This window comes from Thalassophryne amazonica, chromosome 4 (genome assembly GCF_902500255.1).
Source record: "Thalassophryne amazonica chromosome 4, fThaAma1.1, whole genome shotgun sequence".
Lineage (NCBI taxonomy): Eukaryota > Metazoa > Chordata > Actinopteri > Batrachoidiformes > Batrachoididae > Thalassophryne > Thalassophryne amazonica.
Genome location: NC_047106.1, coordinates 98,889,437 through 98,904,978, shown reverse-complemented (window position 1 = coordinate 98,904,978; position 15,542 = coordinate 98,889,437). Strand labels below are relative to the sequence as shown.

The 15,542-nt window shown below is 45.4% G+C and overlaps 2 protein-coding genes across 2 annotated transcripts; one reads left to right on the top strand and one right to left on the bottom strand.

Moving 5' to 3' along the window:
• Positions 1-4,802: 4,802 nt before the first annotated feature.
• LOC117508990 (sialidase-4-like) lies at positions 4,803-7,122 on the bottom strand. Its single transcript, XM_034168814.1, is given in 3 exon segments — positions 4,803-5,835; positions 5,837-6,108; positions 7,074-7,122. Coding segments are annotated over 3 exon segments (1,206 nt in total). The 3' UTR covers positions 4,803-4,950.
• A 2,155-nt stretch (positions 7,123-9,277) lies between these two features.
• LOC117508547 (elongation factor G, mitochondrial-like) lies at positions 9,278-14,421 on the top strand. Its single transcript, XM_034168329.1, has 4 exons — positions 9,278-9,455; positions 9,579-9,739; positions 14,057-14,110; positions 14,207-14,421. Exons 1-4 carry the CDS (start codon positions 9,302-9,304, stop codon positions 14,336-14,338), a joined length of 501 nt encoding a protein of 166 aa, XP_034024220.1. The 5' UTR covers positions 9,278-9,301; the 3' UTR covers positions 14,339-14,421.
• The last annotated feature ends 1,121 nt before the right edge of the window (positions 14,422-15,542 follow it).

Here is a 15,542-nt window from a genome sequence, read left to right as displayed (position 1 = left end):
TTTCCGCTTCACTGAACCTGCATGTCTTTGGAAGTGGGAGGATGCCGGAGTACCCAGAGGCAACCCACACAAACAAGGGGACAACATGCAAACTCCACAAAGAATAGTTTCAGGTGGGATGTGATCCCACAACCTTCTTGCTGTGAGGCAGCAGGTTCTAACCACTAAGCCACCTTGTTGCCCAAAAGATAAGCAATAGAAAATAAAGAGATTTTAAGGCTAGTCTTTAAACAAGTCAATAGAGCTTGTTTTCTGCAGATACTGCTGTCACCAAACACCTCGTGTCCAGTGACTCCATGACTCCATAATCTCTTCCCAGGCAACTCTTGATCTCAAGGTTGAGGACCCAGAGACACAAATGTCACTGCTGAGATAAGTGAATATGGCTACACCACATACAGATACACATCTGACGGCTGATTCCATCTTAGTCTTGATCCAGGACAATCACCAACCCAGACACTCCGATTCTTCACTCAGCATCTCAAGTCAGTGGAACCATCGACCTCGATCTGAGGTACAAACTGTTGGTTACGAGCAAATTCCACCAGTACCACAACATCCCAGAGGACAAAGTGAGAAACCGGGCTTTCTGTGGATTACCAGCCTGCCCAGCAGGTGGAAGGCGGCCTAGAGATAGGAAGCAGAAGCGAGGATGTCGTCCAGCTCTGATGCTAGGCGTACAAACAATCTCACAGGGCAGCATTACCGAGCTCTCTCTCAAACTAGATCCATCACACACAAAATGGACGAACTGGAGCTACAGATGGCCACAAACAGCTTTGTGCGGAACTGCAGCGTTATTTCATCACGGAGATGTGGCTTCACCCGCTGATCCCCGATGCTGCAGTCAAGCTAGCAGGCCGCACGCTACACCGGCAGGACAGAACCAGTGATTCGGGTAAGAGTAGAGGTGGGGGGCTCTGTGTTTATATGAATGCGAGTGGTGCTGTAGAGCAGGGTCATTGACTCTGTGTTCTCCTGATTTAGAGGTGCTGGCATTCGCATGCAGACCTTTTATCTCCAAAGGGGGTTCACAGTAGCCGTTGTGTTTGCTGGTTTACATCCCAACCCGATACTAACTTAGCATGGCCCTTAGCCTCTTGCTCGCTTGTGTAAAATAAACAGCAGCTGCCCACCCGAATGGCGTTTGTATTGTTGCTGGTGACTTCAACCAAGGTGTTTAAGAGACTGTGCTCCCTAAGTTCGTTCAGTCATGAGTGTGCCACCAGAGGGGAAAATACTTTGGACCATGTTTACTCAACATTAACACGTGTACAAAGTCACTCCCTCCCCCCATCTCGCTGGATCTGGACCATTCTGCCTGTCCTCACCCCCACCTACACCCCCCTGCTGAGGCGAACAAAGCCACAACGAAAGACAATCCAAACCTGACCTGAAGGAGCGCTTATCAGCTACAGGACTGCTTCTCACGGCTGTATGGGATTTATTTTCCAGCCACAACCTGCAGGAGTACATTGCACACCATACTCTCCTACATCAAGAACTCTGTTGACACTGTCACCGTCACAAAAGGGTCAGGGTCTTTCCAACCAGAAGCCCTGGATGAACAGTGCAGTCCAGTAACTATTAAAAAGCTGCAAACTCCGCCTTTAAATCAGGGGACAGTGCCCTGGTACAGCGCGACCAGGTCCGATCTGAAAGAGGCATCAGAGGCCAAGGCTGCCTATAAGGAAAAGATAGAGACCACTTCACTGTAATGACCCCAGAAGGATTGTGCAGGGATAAATCATATAAAACTACAGAAGCAGCAACCCAGGAATGCTAGGTCTGATGCCTTGCTGTCAGAGGAGCTGAACCGCTTCTTTGCCCGCTTCAAAGCAGACAGACCAGCAGCAACTCCACACCCACCACCCTCCAGCACTAGCACACTAACACTTCAGGAACATGAAGTGAGATGTGTGCTGAAGGCGGTGTACCCCAGGAAGACGGCCAGCCCCGATGGTGTACCTGGAAAGGTACTGAAAGTGTGTGCTGACCAACTGGCTGGAGTTTTCACCTGCATCTTCAACCTGTCCCTGTCACAGGCCACCATTCCACCCTGCCCCAAATCCTCCACCATCATTCCAGTCCCAAAGAAGTCAGCAGTGGAGAGCATAAATGACTACAGGCCTGTTGCACTTACGCCTGTGGTCATGAAGTGCTTTGAAAGACTGGTCTCTCAGCACATCAGAGCCTGTCTGCCTCCCACTTGGACCCCCCCAGTTTGCCTACAGGGCAAACCATTCCACAGAAGACGCTATCACCACAGCTCTCCACACTGCACTGAGCCACCTGGAGCATCAGGAGAGCTATGTGAGGATGCTCTTCCTGGACTTCAGCTCAGCCTTCAATCACATCATCCCGGAGATCCTGGTCCAGAAACTGACACATCTGGGCATCTCCACCCCATCTGCCAGTGGATCAAGGACTTCCTCACAAACTGCCCACAGTCCGTGAAACTTGGCCTCCACCTTTCCTACCCCATCACACTCAGCACCGTTCCCCTTAAGGCTGTGTCTGAGCCCCCTCCTGTTCACCCTTTACACGCACGACTGCTCTCCGACCCATCCCACAAACACCATCACAAAGTTTGCAGATGATACCACCGTGATTGGGCTCATCTCAGGGGGGGATGAGACCGACAATAGAGACGAGGTAAATCGACTGACAGCATGGCGTTCAGTTAACAACCTGTCGCTGAACACCACAAAAACAAAAGAAATAATCCTGGACTTCAGGAAGAACAGGGCTGACCCAGCCCTGCTCTACTTCCAAGGGGACTGTGTCGAAAGGGTCATCTCCATCAGGTTTCTGGGAGTGCAGCTCTCTGACAGCCTTTCCTGGACTGCCAACACCACAGTGGTGGTGAAGAAAGCCCAGCAGGGACTCCACTTCCTGAGGTGCTCAGGAGGAACAACCTGGAGGAGAAGCTGCTGGTGTTGTTCTACAGAGCCACCATCAAGAGCATCCTGATGTACTGCATCACAGTGTGGTACGGGGGGTGCTCAGCAGCAGACAGGAGAGCACTGCAGAGGGTGATCAAAACGGCCCAGGGGATCACTGGCTGCTCTCTGCCAAGCCTGGAAGACACTGCCAGCTCTCGCTACCTCAGCAGAGCTGCTGGCATTAGCAAAGACACATCCCACTCCAGCAATCACCTGTTTGACCTACTACCCTCCGGCCGACGGTATACGAGGTCTGTCAATAAAGGGTCCTTTTTATTTTTTCAAAACTATATGGATTTCATTCATATGTTTTTACGTCAGACATGCTTGAACCCTTGTGCGCATGCGTGAGTTTTTCCACGCCTGTCGGTTACGTCATTCGCCTGTGAGCACGCCTTGGGAAGGAGTGGTCCCGCCCCCCTCATCAGATTTTCATTGTCTGGAAATGGCAGAATGAAAAGGACTTTTTTCCATCAGAATTTTTTCAGAAACTGTTAGAGACAGGCACCTGGAAACCATTCGAAAAATTTATCTGGCTTTTGGTGAATATTTTACGGGCTTCACAGAGAATAAGGACTGTTACTACAGCTTTAAGGACCCCTTTAAGGACGCTCGGCGCTCCGAGCTGCGACGACACGGTACAAGCCACCAGACCATTTCTAAACGGATGGCTCTGTGGATACGAGACCGTCGTGTGCTCTTTCTCTGGTTATCACAAGAGCTGGACATCAGCCATTTTCCGGCAAATTTCATTTTTAACAAGAGATTTTGTCATGGATAGCCACGAGGAGGCTTCGCACGTAAAGACCGATTCGCTTTGGAAGCGAGACAAAAGAACACCTCCGTTTCGGCGTGTCAGAGGACAAGTTTGGACATGTCCAGCTCTCCACAATTTCTCTGATACTTACTGGACTGGTAAGCATTGAAAGCCGAGATAGGCATGTCCAAACTTGTCCCATGACACGCCGAAACGGAGGTGTTCCTTTGTCTCGCTTCCAAAGTCATGCTTTCCATGACAAAATCTCTTGTTAAAAGTGAAATCTGCCGGAAAATGGCTGATGTCCAGCTCTTGTGATAACCAGAGAAAGAGCACACGATGGTCTCGTATCCACAGAGCCATCCGTTTAGAAATGGTCCGGTGGCTTGTGCCGCGTCGTCGCAGCTCGGAGCGCGGCGCGCCGAGCATCCTTAAAGGGTCCTTAAAGCTGTAGTAACAGTCCTTATTCTCTGTGAAGCCCGTAAAATTTTCACCGAAAACTAGATAAATTTTTCGAATGATTTCCAGGTGCCAGTCTCTAACAGCTTCTGAAAAAATTCTGATGGAAAAAAAGTCCTTTTCATTCTGCCATTTCCAGACAATGAAAATTCAACGAGGGGGCGGGACCACTCCTTCCCAAGGTGTGCTCACAGGCGAATGACGTAACCGACAGGCGTGGAAAAACACGCATGCGCACGAGGGTTCAAGCATGTCTGACGTAAAAACATATGAATGAAATCCAGCTTTCTCCCCAGAGCGATCACTGCTCTGAACAAAAACAAATCACTCTAATCTGCACCTTTCAAGTTTCTTGTGCAGTATCTGTAAACCATGTGCAATATTCCCATGCAATATGATTCCACAGTTGTATATAATTCTTGTTTTACATTACTTAGTCCACATTTCATTTTATTTTATCTTATTTTACCTTATGTTTATATTAGTTGTACATATACTCTGAATAATTTACTGTTAAATTTCACTATCTTTTATTTGGCTAAAAATTACTCGCACCATGGAAAGCACCTTTTTGGAGTTGCACTCGAATCACGTTGTAATGCAAATTACATTGACAATAAAGGCAATTCTCATTCTGAAGTGCTGCGATCGGGGTGTGCATTGATTCCGCAAAGATCACAACACCGTCCATTAATTCAAGGTTAGTAAATCTTTCCTCACCAAAAAAAGCATTTAAGCCGCCCAAGGACTTAAAAAGGAAGCGTCATTCCAATAATCACGGGAACTCTAAGACAAAGAACACAGGGGACTCAGCTTGTTATCTTTCTTATTTCCATGAATCATGTCATAGAGACAGTTTAGATTTTGTGTATCACATCTATTAGAACTACAACACCCTGCCTCTGTAACTTGGAGTGTTTGCCGCTTGCTGTGATGCCTTTGATTAACAGTGCTGTCCAGTCCAGATTGCACATCCCGGGGCAGGTTATCAATAAGCTCGTAGAGGGTGAAGATGCTAAAACAGATTTCATCATAAGGTGTTTTGGTGCCGCACTCAAATAGACAGGCAAAGGCTACTGCAGGCGGGGACCCAGGTGAGGCTGAGAGTTCCAGATAGGCCAGATCAGAGTAGGCACTTGGACCTTTGTAGATCACCCAGGGGCCATGCCAACTGTCTGGATCACGTGGAAACAGGTTGAGAAACACTCCAAGATCCTTCCGTACACTAGTCCATGTTGGGTGAGAATACACTACCCAGGTGGGGGTAAGGAAATCTGGAGGCGCAATAGGCTGTGGTGATGAGAGGATGGTCATCATAATTGGTCTTTCAGTGACATTTAGAATGGAAGAGTCTGAGTTGGAGTGACTGGAGCTGATCCTTGGTGACACAGTGGCTTTCAGAGAACTGGTCTTATCCACACTGATGTGGTGTGAGTTGGCTGCACAGGGTGCCCAGTGTTTGGAGCAATGGATGGGTTTGGATAAGTAATAGTTGAAAGAGTGATGTAGGTGTAAAGGGGCGGGGAATCCTACAATACTTCCATGACAACCATTTTGAGGCTCTACTAGTCGCTGCACAAGTTGTCCCTCCTGAAACACTGCTCCATCATCAAGACTGACCGCCTGAACCCTGTAGCCAAGAGGGCTGCGTGCATTACAGTACAATAAGTTAGTCCCCCTCTTCATCCACTGACACCATCTGACACTCCACACTCTCTGGACCAGGGACCGCCTGCCCAAAACTCCAGGTTCGCCCATGAGTGTCACTGTGAAAGCAGAATGAATGGGGCGTGGTCTGGCAGAGCTGTCCGAAGCACTCTTTGCACTCAATGTGGTAAGCGTAGGCGGGAATCAACAGGCGACCAGATTTCAGCTGGATCCCGTGACCGGGGCCAAGAGCAAAAGTAGCCCATTCTGCTGGAAAGGAGGAGTCAAAATTATACACTTAGACTGAAAAAAAAAAATCATGTTGCATCTAAATATTTTTAAACTAGCAATAAAACAGCTTCACCTTAAGCACTCAAAATGGAACAGATTCAATATTTCCAACAATAATGTAAAAACCAGGCAAACGTATCCTACAAGGACAAGCTGCATTCTGTTGCAAATATTTGTACTGGATGTATCATGCTATAATTTGAGAGGTTTTTTTGTCTGTTTGTTCCCCTACTTCTCCCATGTGGTTTTCCTGACTTCCATCAAACTTAGTAAGGTCAAGCCCAGAATTCCTCTTAAAGTGCCCAAAGTCAAGTCACTGGAGTCAAAGATCAAAATTTAATTTAACTTTCCACAATTGCCCAAAACGATCAAATCTGCCAAAGGGCAATCATAGGGCCTAAGGTCATATTTGCCTGTTGGACGACTGCTCACAGGTCCTTTTAATGATTTCTACCAACTTTGGTATGTTAATGAATGTTGACCCAAAAATTTCCATTCAAGAATTGATTTTGTGCACAAGTACTGTTGTGCTTTATTCACGTAAATATTTTGGTGGGCAAGTGGTTGGTGTGCTCGGTTTCAGTGCAGAAGATTCCCGGTTCAAACCCCCACCCCTGCCCATTTCTCCATGTAATGTGGAGTTGCATCACAAAAGGCATCCGGCGTAAAACTTGTGCCATATCAACATGCAGAGCCACCTTGGATCTCCTGTGGCGACCGGCTGCTCTGTTGGAAAAACAACGGAGCAGCAGCCAAAGGAACTAACTATTCACTTAAATATTTTAATAAGTGATGCTGAAGGTTCTACAGTGTCTTTTAATGCAACAAGCTCAAGGCCTTTTAACTTTTTATTAGTGATCGTGATTGAATACAACTGGTAGTTTCTTTGTCAGTATAAAAAGGATGTGTTTGATGGCACTCAATGGCTTGACCGAACAATGGAAAAGTCCAAAGAACTCAGAGAGGTCTACAAAGGAGAATAGCAGATTTAAACAAGCCGGGAAGGTCTCTTGGAGCCATTTCTAAAGAATCACAGCTTTCACGATCATCAGTTCAAACAATTGTACGTAAGTAGACGTTAGTCTGATGTGTCGCCACTTTGTCTGGAAGAAGACCAAAACTGTCACCCTCAGATGAGATTAACTTGCTTAGGATGTTCAGGAACTGTTCCTGAACATCCTAAGCAAGTTAATCTGGATGCAACCCAACCCAAGAACCACCAAGGCTCAGGCCTGCAATGAACTGGAAACTGTGGGAATACCAGCATCATTCACCACAGTGAAGCATTGTGTAAAATGTAAATAAAACAAAATACAATGATTTGCAAATCCTCTTTAACCTATATTCAATTATGTACACCACAAAGACAAGATGTTTAATGTTCAAACTGCTAAACTTTATTGTTTTTGTGCAAATATTTGCTCATTTTGAAATGGATGCCCACAACACATTTCCAAAAAGCTGGGACAGTGGTATGTTTACCACTGTGTTACATCACCTTTCCTTCTAACAACACTCAATAAGCGTTTCGGAACTGAGGACACCAATTGTTGAAGCATTGTAGGTGGAATTCTTTCCCATTCTTGCTTGATGTACGACTCAGTTGTTCAACAGTCCGGGGTCTCCGTTGTTATACGAGGTCTGTTAGAAAACTATCCGACCTTTTTATTTTTTGCAAAAACTATAGATTTGAATCATGTGCGCTTGCATCAGCCAAGCTTGAACCTTCGTGCGCATACGTGAGTTTTTTCACGCCTGTCGGTTGCATCATTTGCCTGCGGGCAGGGTTTGAGTGAGCAGTGGTCCACCCCTCTCGTCGGATTTTCATTGTCAGGAAAATGGCCAAGCGACTGCCGCTTTGCTGCATGAAAATTTTTTCAGAAACTGTGTGAGACAGCCAGGTGGAAACCATTTGGAAAATTCAGATGGCTTTCGGTGAAGATTCTATGGGGATCACACAGATTAAGGAGCATTACAACCGGTTTAAAGATGGCCCACAATGGCGCAGGGCGTGCCGCGCTCCGAGCAGCGATCAACAGGCTGAAACGACCAGATCATTTCCAAACTGAATGCTGTGTTGATCCGGGACGTCGTCTGACTACCAGAGAAATGGCACAAGAGGTGGACATCAGCCATTTTTTGGCAGATTCCAATGTTATAGGAGATTTTGTAATGAAGGAAAAAATGTGGAAAATCATGACATTCCCCCGTACACAGTTTGCGCACCACTGGGCTAGTGACTAAACAGTAGCTCTAATTAGCACCCTATTGTGCTCTAGTTAGCTCCCTCCTAATGATGGGACAGACCCTCTCCTAATGGCTCCCTTGATGACTCTGCTGATGGCGTGATTGACTCATTACCATGAACAAAAGACTGAAACTGCTTTGACCTGAGTACCCCATTGTAAACAGGGGATAAAGTGTGTCTCAGACCCCCTCCCCGGTTAAGGCTGGGTTTCAAACGTTTCACAAAGAATGCCTCCTTGACCCCTCTCTCAAACCATTTCTTCTCTCTGGCTTATATTTTAACTTCCTTGTCCTCAAACGTGTGGTTAGTGTCTTTAAGGTGGAGATGAACTGCAGACTGAGGTCCACTGTCGCCCTCTCTGCGGTGCTGGTATAGCCTTTTGTGTAAAGGTTGCTTAGTCTCACCTATGTAGTGTTCGTTACAGTTTTCCTGACATCTGATAGAATACACTACATTGCTCTGTTTGTAACTAGGATCCTGTCCTTAGGGTGAACTAATTTCTGTCTCAAGGTGTTAACCGGTTTAAAGTAAACTGGGATTTTGTGCTGTCTGAAGATCCTCTGTAGTTTTTCCCCTACTCCTGCTAAATAAGGGAGAGACACTCCTCTTCTTCTTGTCTCCGTCTCCTGTCTATCTGGTCTCTTTGTTCTCTGGGACTTCTGCACTTTGTCCAGGGACCATCGTGGGTACCCACATACTGTGAGGGCTTTCCGGACAAGTTGTTGTTCTTTAGCCCTTCCCTCTGCAGTTGTGGGCACCTGTAGGGCTCTGTGTTGAAGCGTCCTGATCACCCCGAGCTTGTGTTCAAGGGGGTGGTTTGAGCCAAAGAGCAGGTATTGGTCAGTGTGAGTTGGTTTTCTGTAAAATGGTTTTCTGTGAGTTGGTTTTCTATTTTCTGTATATAATGTCTTTATTTACTTCCTCATCTCTTGTTTCATTTTTGTAACCATTATGACTCAGGGGTTCAGGGACACCTGTGAGAAAGGCCCTCTGAGTGGACACAAAATCTCAGGAGTCAGGTTCCTCTTGGAAGATGGAGCGAATCACATGGTCGATTCCAATGAGATCTCCTTCATCCGTGCAGGAGAGGGCGCTCTAAGGCAAGGTGAGATTCATCAGTTTCAGATCAGAGAGGACTCTTGGTTATGAAAGGCTTTGGCTACATTTTTGTTGTTAAGTTACTTGTGAAAAGCATTGATCTGTGTAATTTTAAATGTTCTTTTGACAGCTATGGAAAATGCAAACGTTGTCATCCTGGAGCCGGTCATGTCTGTGGAAGTTGTGGCACCTCAGGAGTTTCAGGGAGCAGTTATCGCTGGAATTAATAGGCGCCATGGTGTTATTACAGGACAGGATGGGGCTGAAGAATACTTTACCCTTTATGCTAATGTGAGTCACTTTGGAATTTTTCTATGTAAAACACCACCATTTCATGTATTTACATCTGATGAAATATATACACAACACTTTACTCCCATTTAGCAGCAGTGTGATGACTAATTTTGGCACACAAAAAGGCAGAATGCTTTCAAATGTGGCAATTTTACAAGTTGAAATTGTTTTTGATGAATTGTCAGCAAGAGGTTTAGTGAGCTAAATGATCATTACCGTAATTTCCGGACTATACAGTAGAGCGCACCTGAATATAAGCCACACCCACCAGTTTAAAAAAGAAATTGTACATAAATAGGCCACACTTGTCTATAAGCCGCGGGTCTCCACATTGTAACATGAGATATTTACACAGAAAGTTGTTAGACAGAAAAATTTTTTAACTTTTAATTAAATACGTACTGTAAATATTTTTTTCTGACGAGCACGACATCCAGTATGCGCATAGTGTTGCGCAGCGTCTCTGCTCCACACGGAGAACTGGGTAATTTTAACTTTTTCTTTTTTCTTTTTTTTTTTGTGGATCATGAGGAAATGTCTTTGCGTGTAGCCAGGATCACCTGGTGTCTGTGGTAAATGAGACGTTAAGGCGCTGTGACTTTTCCAACTTATAGCGCAAAGACAGAGACACGGTGGGAAGGTGGGAGGGAGAAGGAGAGAGAGGCTCTGCTGACTGACGGAGGTGCAACTGTGGCACAAAGTGCCAGAGGGACTGGAATTAAAGTATTTTCAGATGTCATTTTCTTCAGGACCTGTTGGTGAATCCACTAAAACTAACAGGTAAGACTTTATATTTATTGTGTCTTGAATTTATGCCGTGTGAGGACACAGCTTTCAGCCAATTAATGGACAGTATCACTTGACATATTTCGACTTATGAGAAGGCTGTAAAAATCCATAAATTAGCTGAAACATTGTTTAAGCCGCAGCGTTCAAAGCATGTGAAAAAATAGTGACTTATAGTCCGGAAATTACAGTACACAGGTTTGCCTAAACTGGTGCCAGAAACATACGTACTTAGTTCTTCACCAAATGCCAAACATGGTTAAGCTTCAGTACATCTAACGAGTGTGGTCCTCTCTTGACATTCCCTCACGATGGAGGATGATTGTCCTCGATCATCACCAGCTTTGTTTCTGTGCTGTGCTGTTATGGCTGATTAGTTCAATTTGTGACTGCACCTGTCTATCATTGTATTGTTTGAAATGATCTGCTCTTTAATGACTGGGGGATCTCCAGGTGGTTCTCTCTCAGATGGGTCTTTGTAGTCGGTGTTACTGCTCTTGAGTGTTGCTGTAAAGATGTCCTCATTGTGCCTTCTGTCCTCTTCTGTATTATTTTCCTTTCTTGATTTGACCACAAAAGACCTGTTACAGGTGTCAACTGTCATCATTTCAGATATGAAGGTTATTCCCATCGATGATTGTGTCAGTGCTGGTGGACCTGGCTTCATCAAGAACACTGAGTTTGTTTCTGTACTCCTTCCAGCTAATCTTCAAGTTGTTGCAAGGATAGAATTGATGGAAGCTTTCCAGTGAGTTATGATTTGTAGGTGACCCAGGTTTCCAAACCGTATGAAAGCGACTGTAAGACAGCTGTGCTGTACAACAGAATTTTTGGTTGCATTCTTCACGGCTCCATCTTGAAGGACATCTCTTCTTAAACATCCAAAAGCAGCTGCTTAACACATCAGATGATGATGTATGTCACTGTAGCTGTCAGGAGTAGGTCGAACTAATATCCCAGACAGCCAAATCTGTTAGTGTCTTCAAGTATACGAGGTCTGTTAGAAAACTATCCGACCTTTTTATTTTTTGCAAAAACCATATGGATTTGAATCACGTGTGATTGCATCAGCCAAGCTTGAACCTTCGTGCACATGCGTGAGTTTTTTCACGCCTGTCGGTTGCGTCATTCACCTGTGAGCCGGCTTTGTGTGAGCAGTGGTCCACCCCTCATCGATTTTTATTGCGAATAAAATGTCTGAACGATTTGGAGCTTTACTGCATCAAATTTTTCCAGAAACTGAGAGACCTCCAGGTGGTAACCATTCGGAAAATTCAGATGGCTTTGAGGGACGATTTTATGGGGATTACACAGATTAAGGAGTGCTCCAGCCGTTTAAAGACCACCCACAGCGGTTGAGAGCGCAGCACGCTCCGAGCGCCGATCAACAGGCTGACACCCCGCTGAAACAACCAGATCATTTCCAAAGTGAAGGCTTTGTTGATCTGGGACGTCGTCTGACTTCCGCAGAAATGGCAGAAGACGTGGACATCAGCACTTTTTCGGCACATTCCCTGTACAGGAGTTTTTGTCATGGAAAGAGAAGCGGAGGGATGCGCCACAAAGGTTCGAATGGCGCGGACAAAAGCACCTCCGTGTTGGTCTCACAGGACGGCTTTCAGATGGCTTTCAGACAGCTTTCGGTGGCTTTTCAGTCGTGTGACTATCCGAGAAATTGTGGATGAGCTGGACATTCCAGAACATGTCCTGTGAGGCTTCATCACGGCGTTGCTTTGCGCCATGTGGCTCCGTCCCGATGCGCGAATTCCTCCGCTCCTCTTTCCATGACAAAAACTCCTGTAACAGTGGAATGTGCCATTCATTTCCACACTGAACGCTGTGTTGATCCGGGACGTCGTCGACTACCACAGAAATTGCGGAAGACGTGGACATCAGCACTTTTTCGGCATATTGAGACAGACGTGCGTAGGAATTCGCGCATCGGGACGGAGCCGCATGGCGCAAAGCAACGCCGTGATGAAGCCTCACAGGACATGTTCTGGCATGTCCAGCTCATCCTCCACAATTTCTCGGATAGTCACACGACTGAAAAGCCAACCGAAAGCTGTCCTGTGAGACCAACACGGAGGTGCTTTTGTCCCGCGCCATGAGTGGCTCCGTGGCGATTCCTCCGCTTCTCTTTCCATGAAAAAAAACTCCTGTAACAGTGGAATGTGCCGAAAAAGTGCTGATGTCCACGTCTTTCTCTGCCATTTCTGTGGTAGTCAGATGACGTCCCCGGATCAACAAAGCCTTCACTTTGGAAATGATCTGATTGTTTCAGGCGGGTTTCAGCCTGTCGATCGGCGCCGGAGTGCACCACGCTCTCAGCACTGCTGTGGGCGGTCTTTAACCGGCTGGAGCACTCCTTAATTTGTGTAAAAGCATCCCTGAAAGCAATTTGAATTTTCCGAATGGTGTCCACCTGGAGGTCTCTCACAGTTTCTGGAAAAATTTGATGCAGCAAAGCTCCAAATCTGTTCAGACATTTTATTTGCAATAAAAATCCGACTAGAGGGGTGGACCACTGCTCACACAAAGCCTGCTCACAGGCGAATGACGCATCCGACAGGCGTGAAAAAAACACGCATGCGCACGAAGGTTCAAGCTTGGCTGATGCCATCACACATGATTCAAATCCATATGGTTTTTGCAAAAAATAAAAGGTTGGATAGTTTTCTAACAGACCTCGTATGGCTTTGTAACTCAGCAGCAGGTGGTAGTAGGTTGTTTGTTGCTAGCGCTAGTTCATGAGAATCTTTATTTTATTCAGGCTGGAGATCTCCAGTTTTCTCCTATGCACAGAGAATGGCCCATCTTCCCTCAGGGACATAATGGTGTCATCATGTGGTGCATTTCTCTGGGCATGATCAGCCGCACCTGTGCCCCAGTACTGACTATATTAGCAACTGGAAAGGGCCAGTGGGGATGCCCCGTATCACCCAGCAGCGGCAGATAGATGGCTACTTTTCAGGAGGTGGGAATGGACCGATGTCACCGACTGAACGTCTCCCTCCCCCCAAAAAATCGGTCTGCCCTTGTCTTCACCTGTGGCATACGTCATTCGGAGCTGTGTCCCACATGATGCATGTGCAGTGAAGGCCATTTTAGAGGGGACACAGGGTGGTTCTGTAGAGTGACTAATGTGATGATATGCAGCACACCCCGTCCATCCATCCATCCGGTGGCCATTTGAATGCAGAGAACGCTGCGATGAGATCTTGAGGCCCAGTTGTTGCTTCTCACCAAATCCTCTCTTTAGATGATTTGGAATCTGCACTCACAATACTGTGATCCAGCTCATACGTCCACAAAACAGACTCCTACAGCTGAAGAGCAGCACATCAGTTCTATCTGAATAAAATATTTCACACTGCTACAGACAAATGTTGGCAACTTCAGGTAATAATGTATAAACCTTTGGATTGAAATTAATAGTGAGTGTTCTGTTGATAATTATATAGCGCATTTCATGTTTTTATCTTGTGTGTGGTATATTGGCTCATGACATACTGTTACTTCTCACAGGTTCCTCTGAATGACATGTTTGGCTATGCTACAGAGCTCCGCTCCTGCACTGAAGTAAGGATGAAGCTCTGTTACAGCCCACATTATACTGAGCACAGTGAGAGAACTTTCCTCTTATTTCTAAACCTTATGTATTGCTTGGTTATTCAGGGCAAAGGGGAGTACACCATGGAATACAGCAAGTATCAGCCCTGCCTGCCATCTGTGCAAGAGGAACTCATCCACAAATATTTAGAGGCCACAGGTCAGCTGCCTGTGAAGAAGAGCAAGTTTAAGGGCTGAAAAACAGTCCATCCACCCTGCTGTTACTGGACTTTATCAACCCTCCTTCAGGTCTTCAATCATGGGTTCACATTTAATTTGGACAGTCAAACATTCTGACACAGCAGATACTTTCTATTGTAGTTCAGCCTCATTGTCTTATTGTTGTGATCCTTTTTTGTTCTGACTTTAATCCCATCAGAACACAATCCTGTGTTACCAGTGTTTTAGATTATGGGGGGGTTACTGTGAGTTCTTAGACAGTCTCTGAGTTAACTGGTTTTGCAGCGGCTTTTGTACTGTGTACAGAAATGGTGTAATGACAGTTGCAGCTAAATGTATATGTTTTATTCGTGAGAGTGCAGTTCTAATTTTTACATTGAATTTTCATCCCATCATTTTGGAATCATATGGAGAATATAAGTTAACATTTAAGGAGACTGACAAAGTGTAGCACTTTTTTTTAACAACCTGAAAACAAAAAAATGAGGGTATCTGGGAATTACCCTGTCCGCCTGTACACGAGTGTTTTAAAAGCAACTCCTAAGGTCACACAGTGGCACACCATATGAAGATAGGCATAATTCCAGTTTGACGACTAGGCTGGAGTAATTGGACTTGTGTGTTAATGCATCACATGATATTAGCCTCATGTGCGGAGTTATAGATAACACAACTCCTCCTAAGCCCCTTGATGGATTTCAGTCATATGAAGACATGTACAGTAGTGTTCAGAATAATAGTAGTGCTATGTGACTAAAAAGATTAATCCAGGTTTTGAGTATATTTGTTATTGTTACATGGGAAACAAGTTACCAGTAGATTCAGTATTACACTCTTAAGGCTATGAAATTGGGCTATTAGTTAAAAAAAAGTAGAAAAGGGGCTGTTCACAATAATAGTAGTGTGGCATTCAGTCAGTGAGTTTGTCAGTTTTGTGGAACAAACAGGTGTGAATCAGGTGTCCCCTATTTAAGGATGAAGCCAGCACCTGTTGAACATGCTTTTCTCTTTGAAAGCCTGAGGAAAATGGGATGTTCAAGACATTGATCAGAAGAAGCGTAGTTTGATTAAAAGAGTTGATTGGAGACGGGAAAACCTATACACAGGTGCAAAAAATTATAGGCTGTTCATCTACAATGATCTCCATGCTTTAAAATGGACAAAAACCAGAGACTGTGGAAGAAAATGGATAACACCATCAAAATGGATTGAAGAATAACCA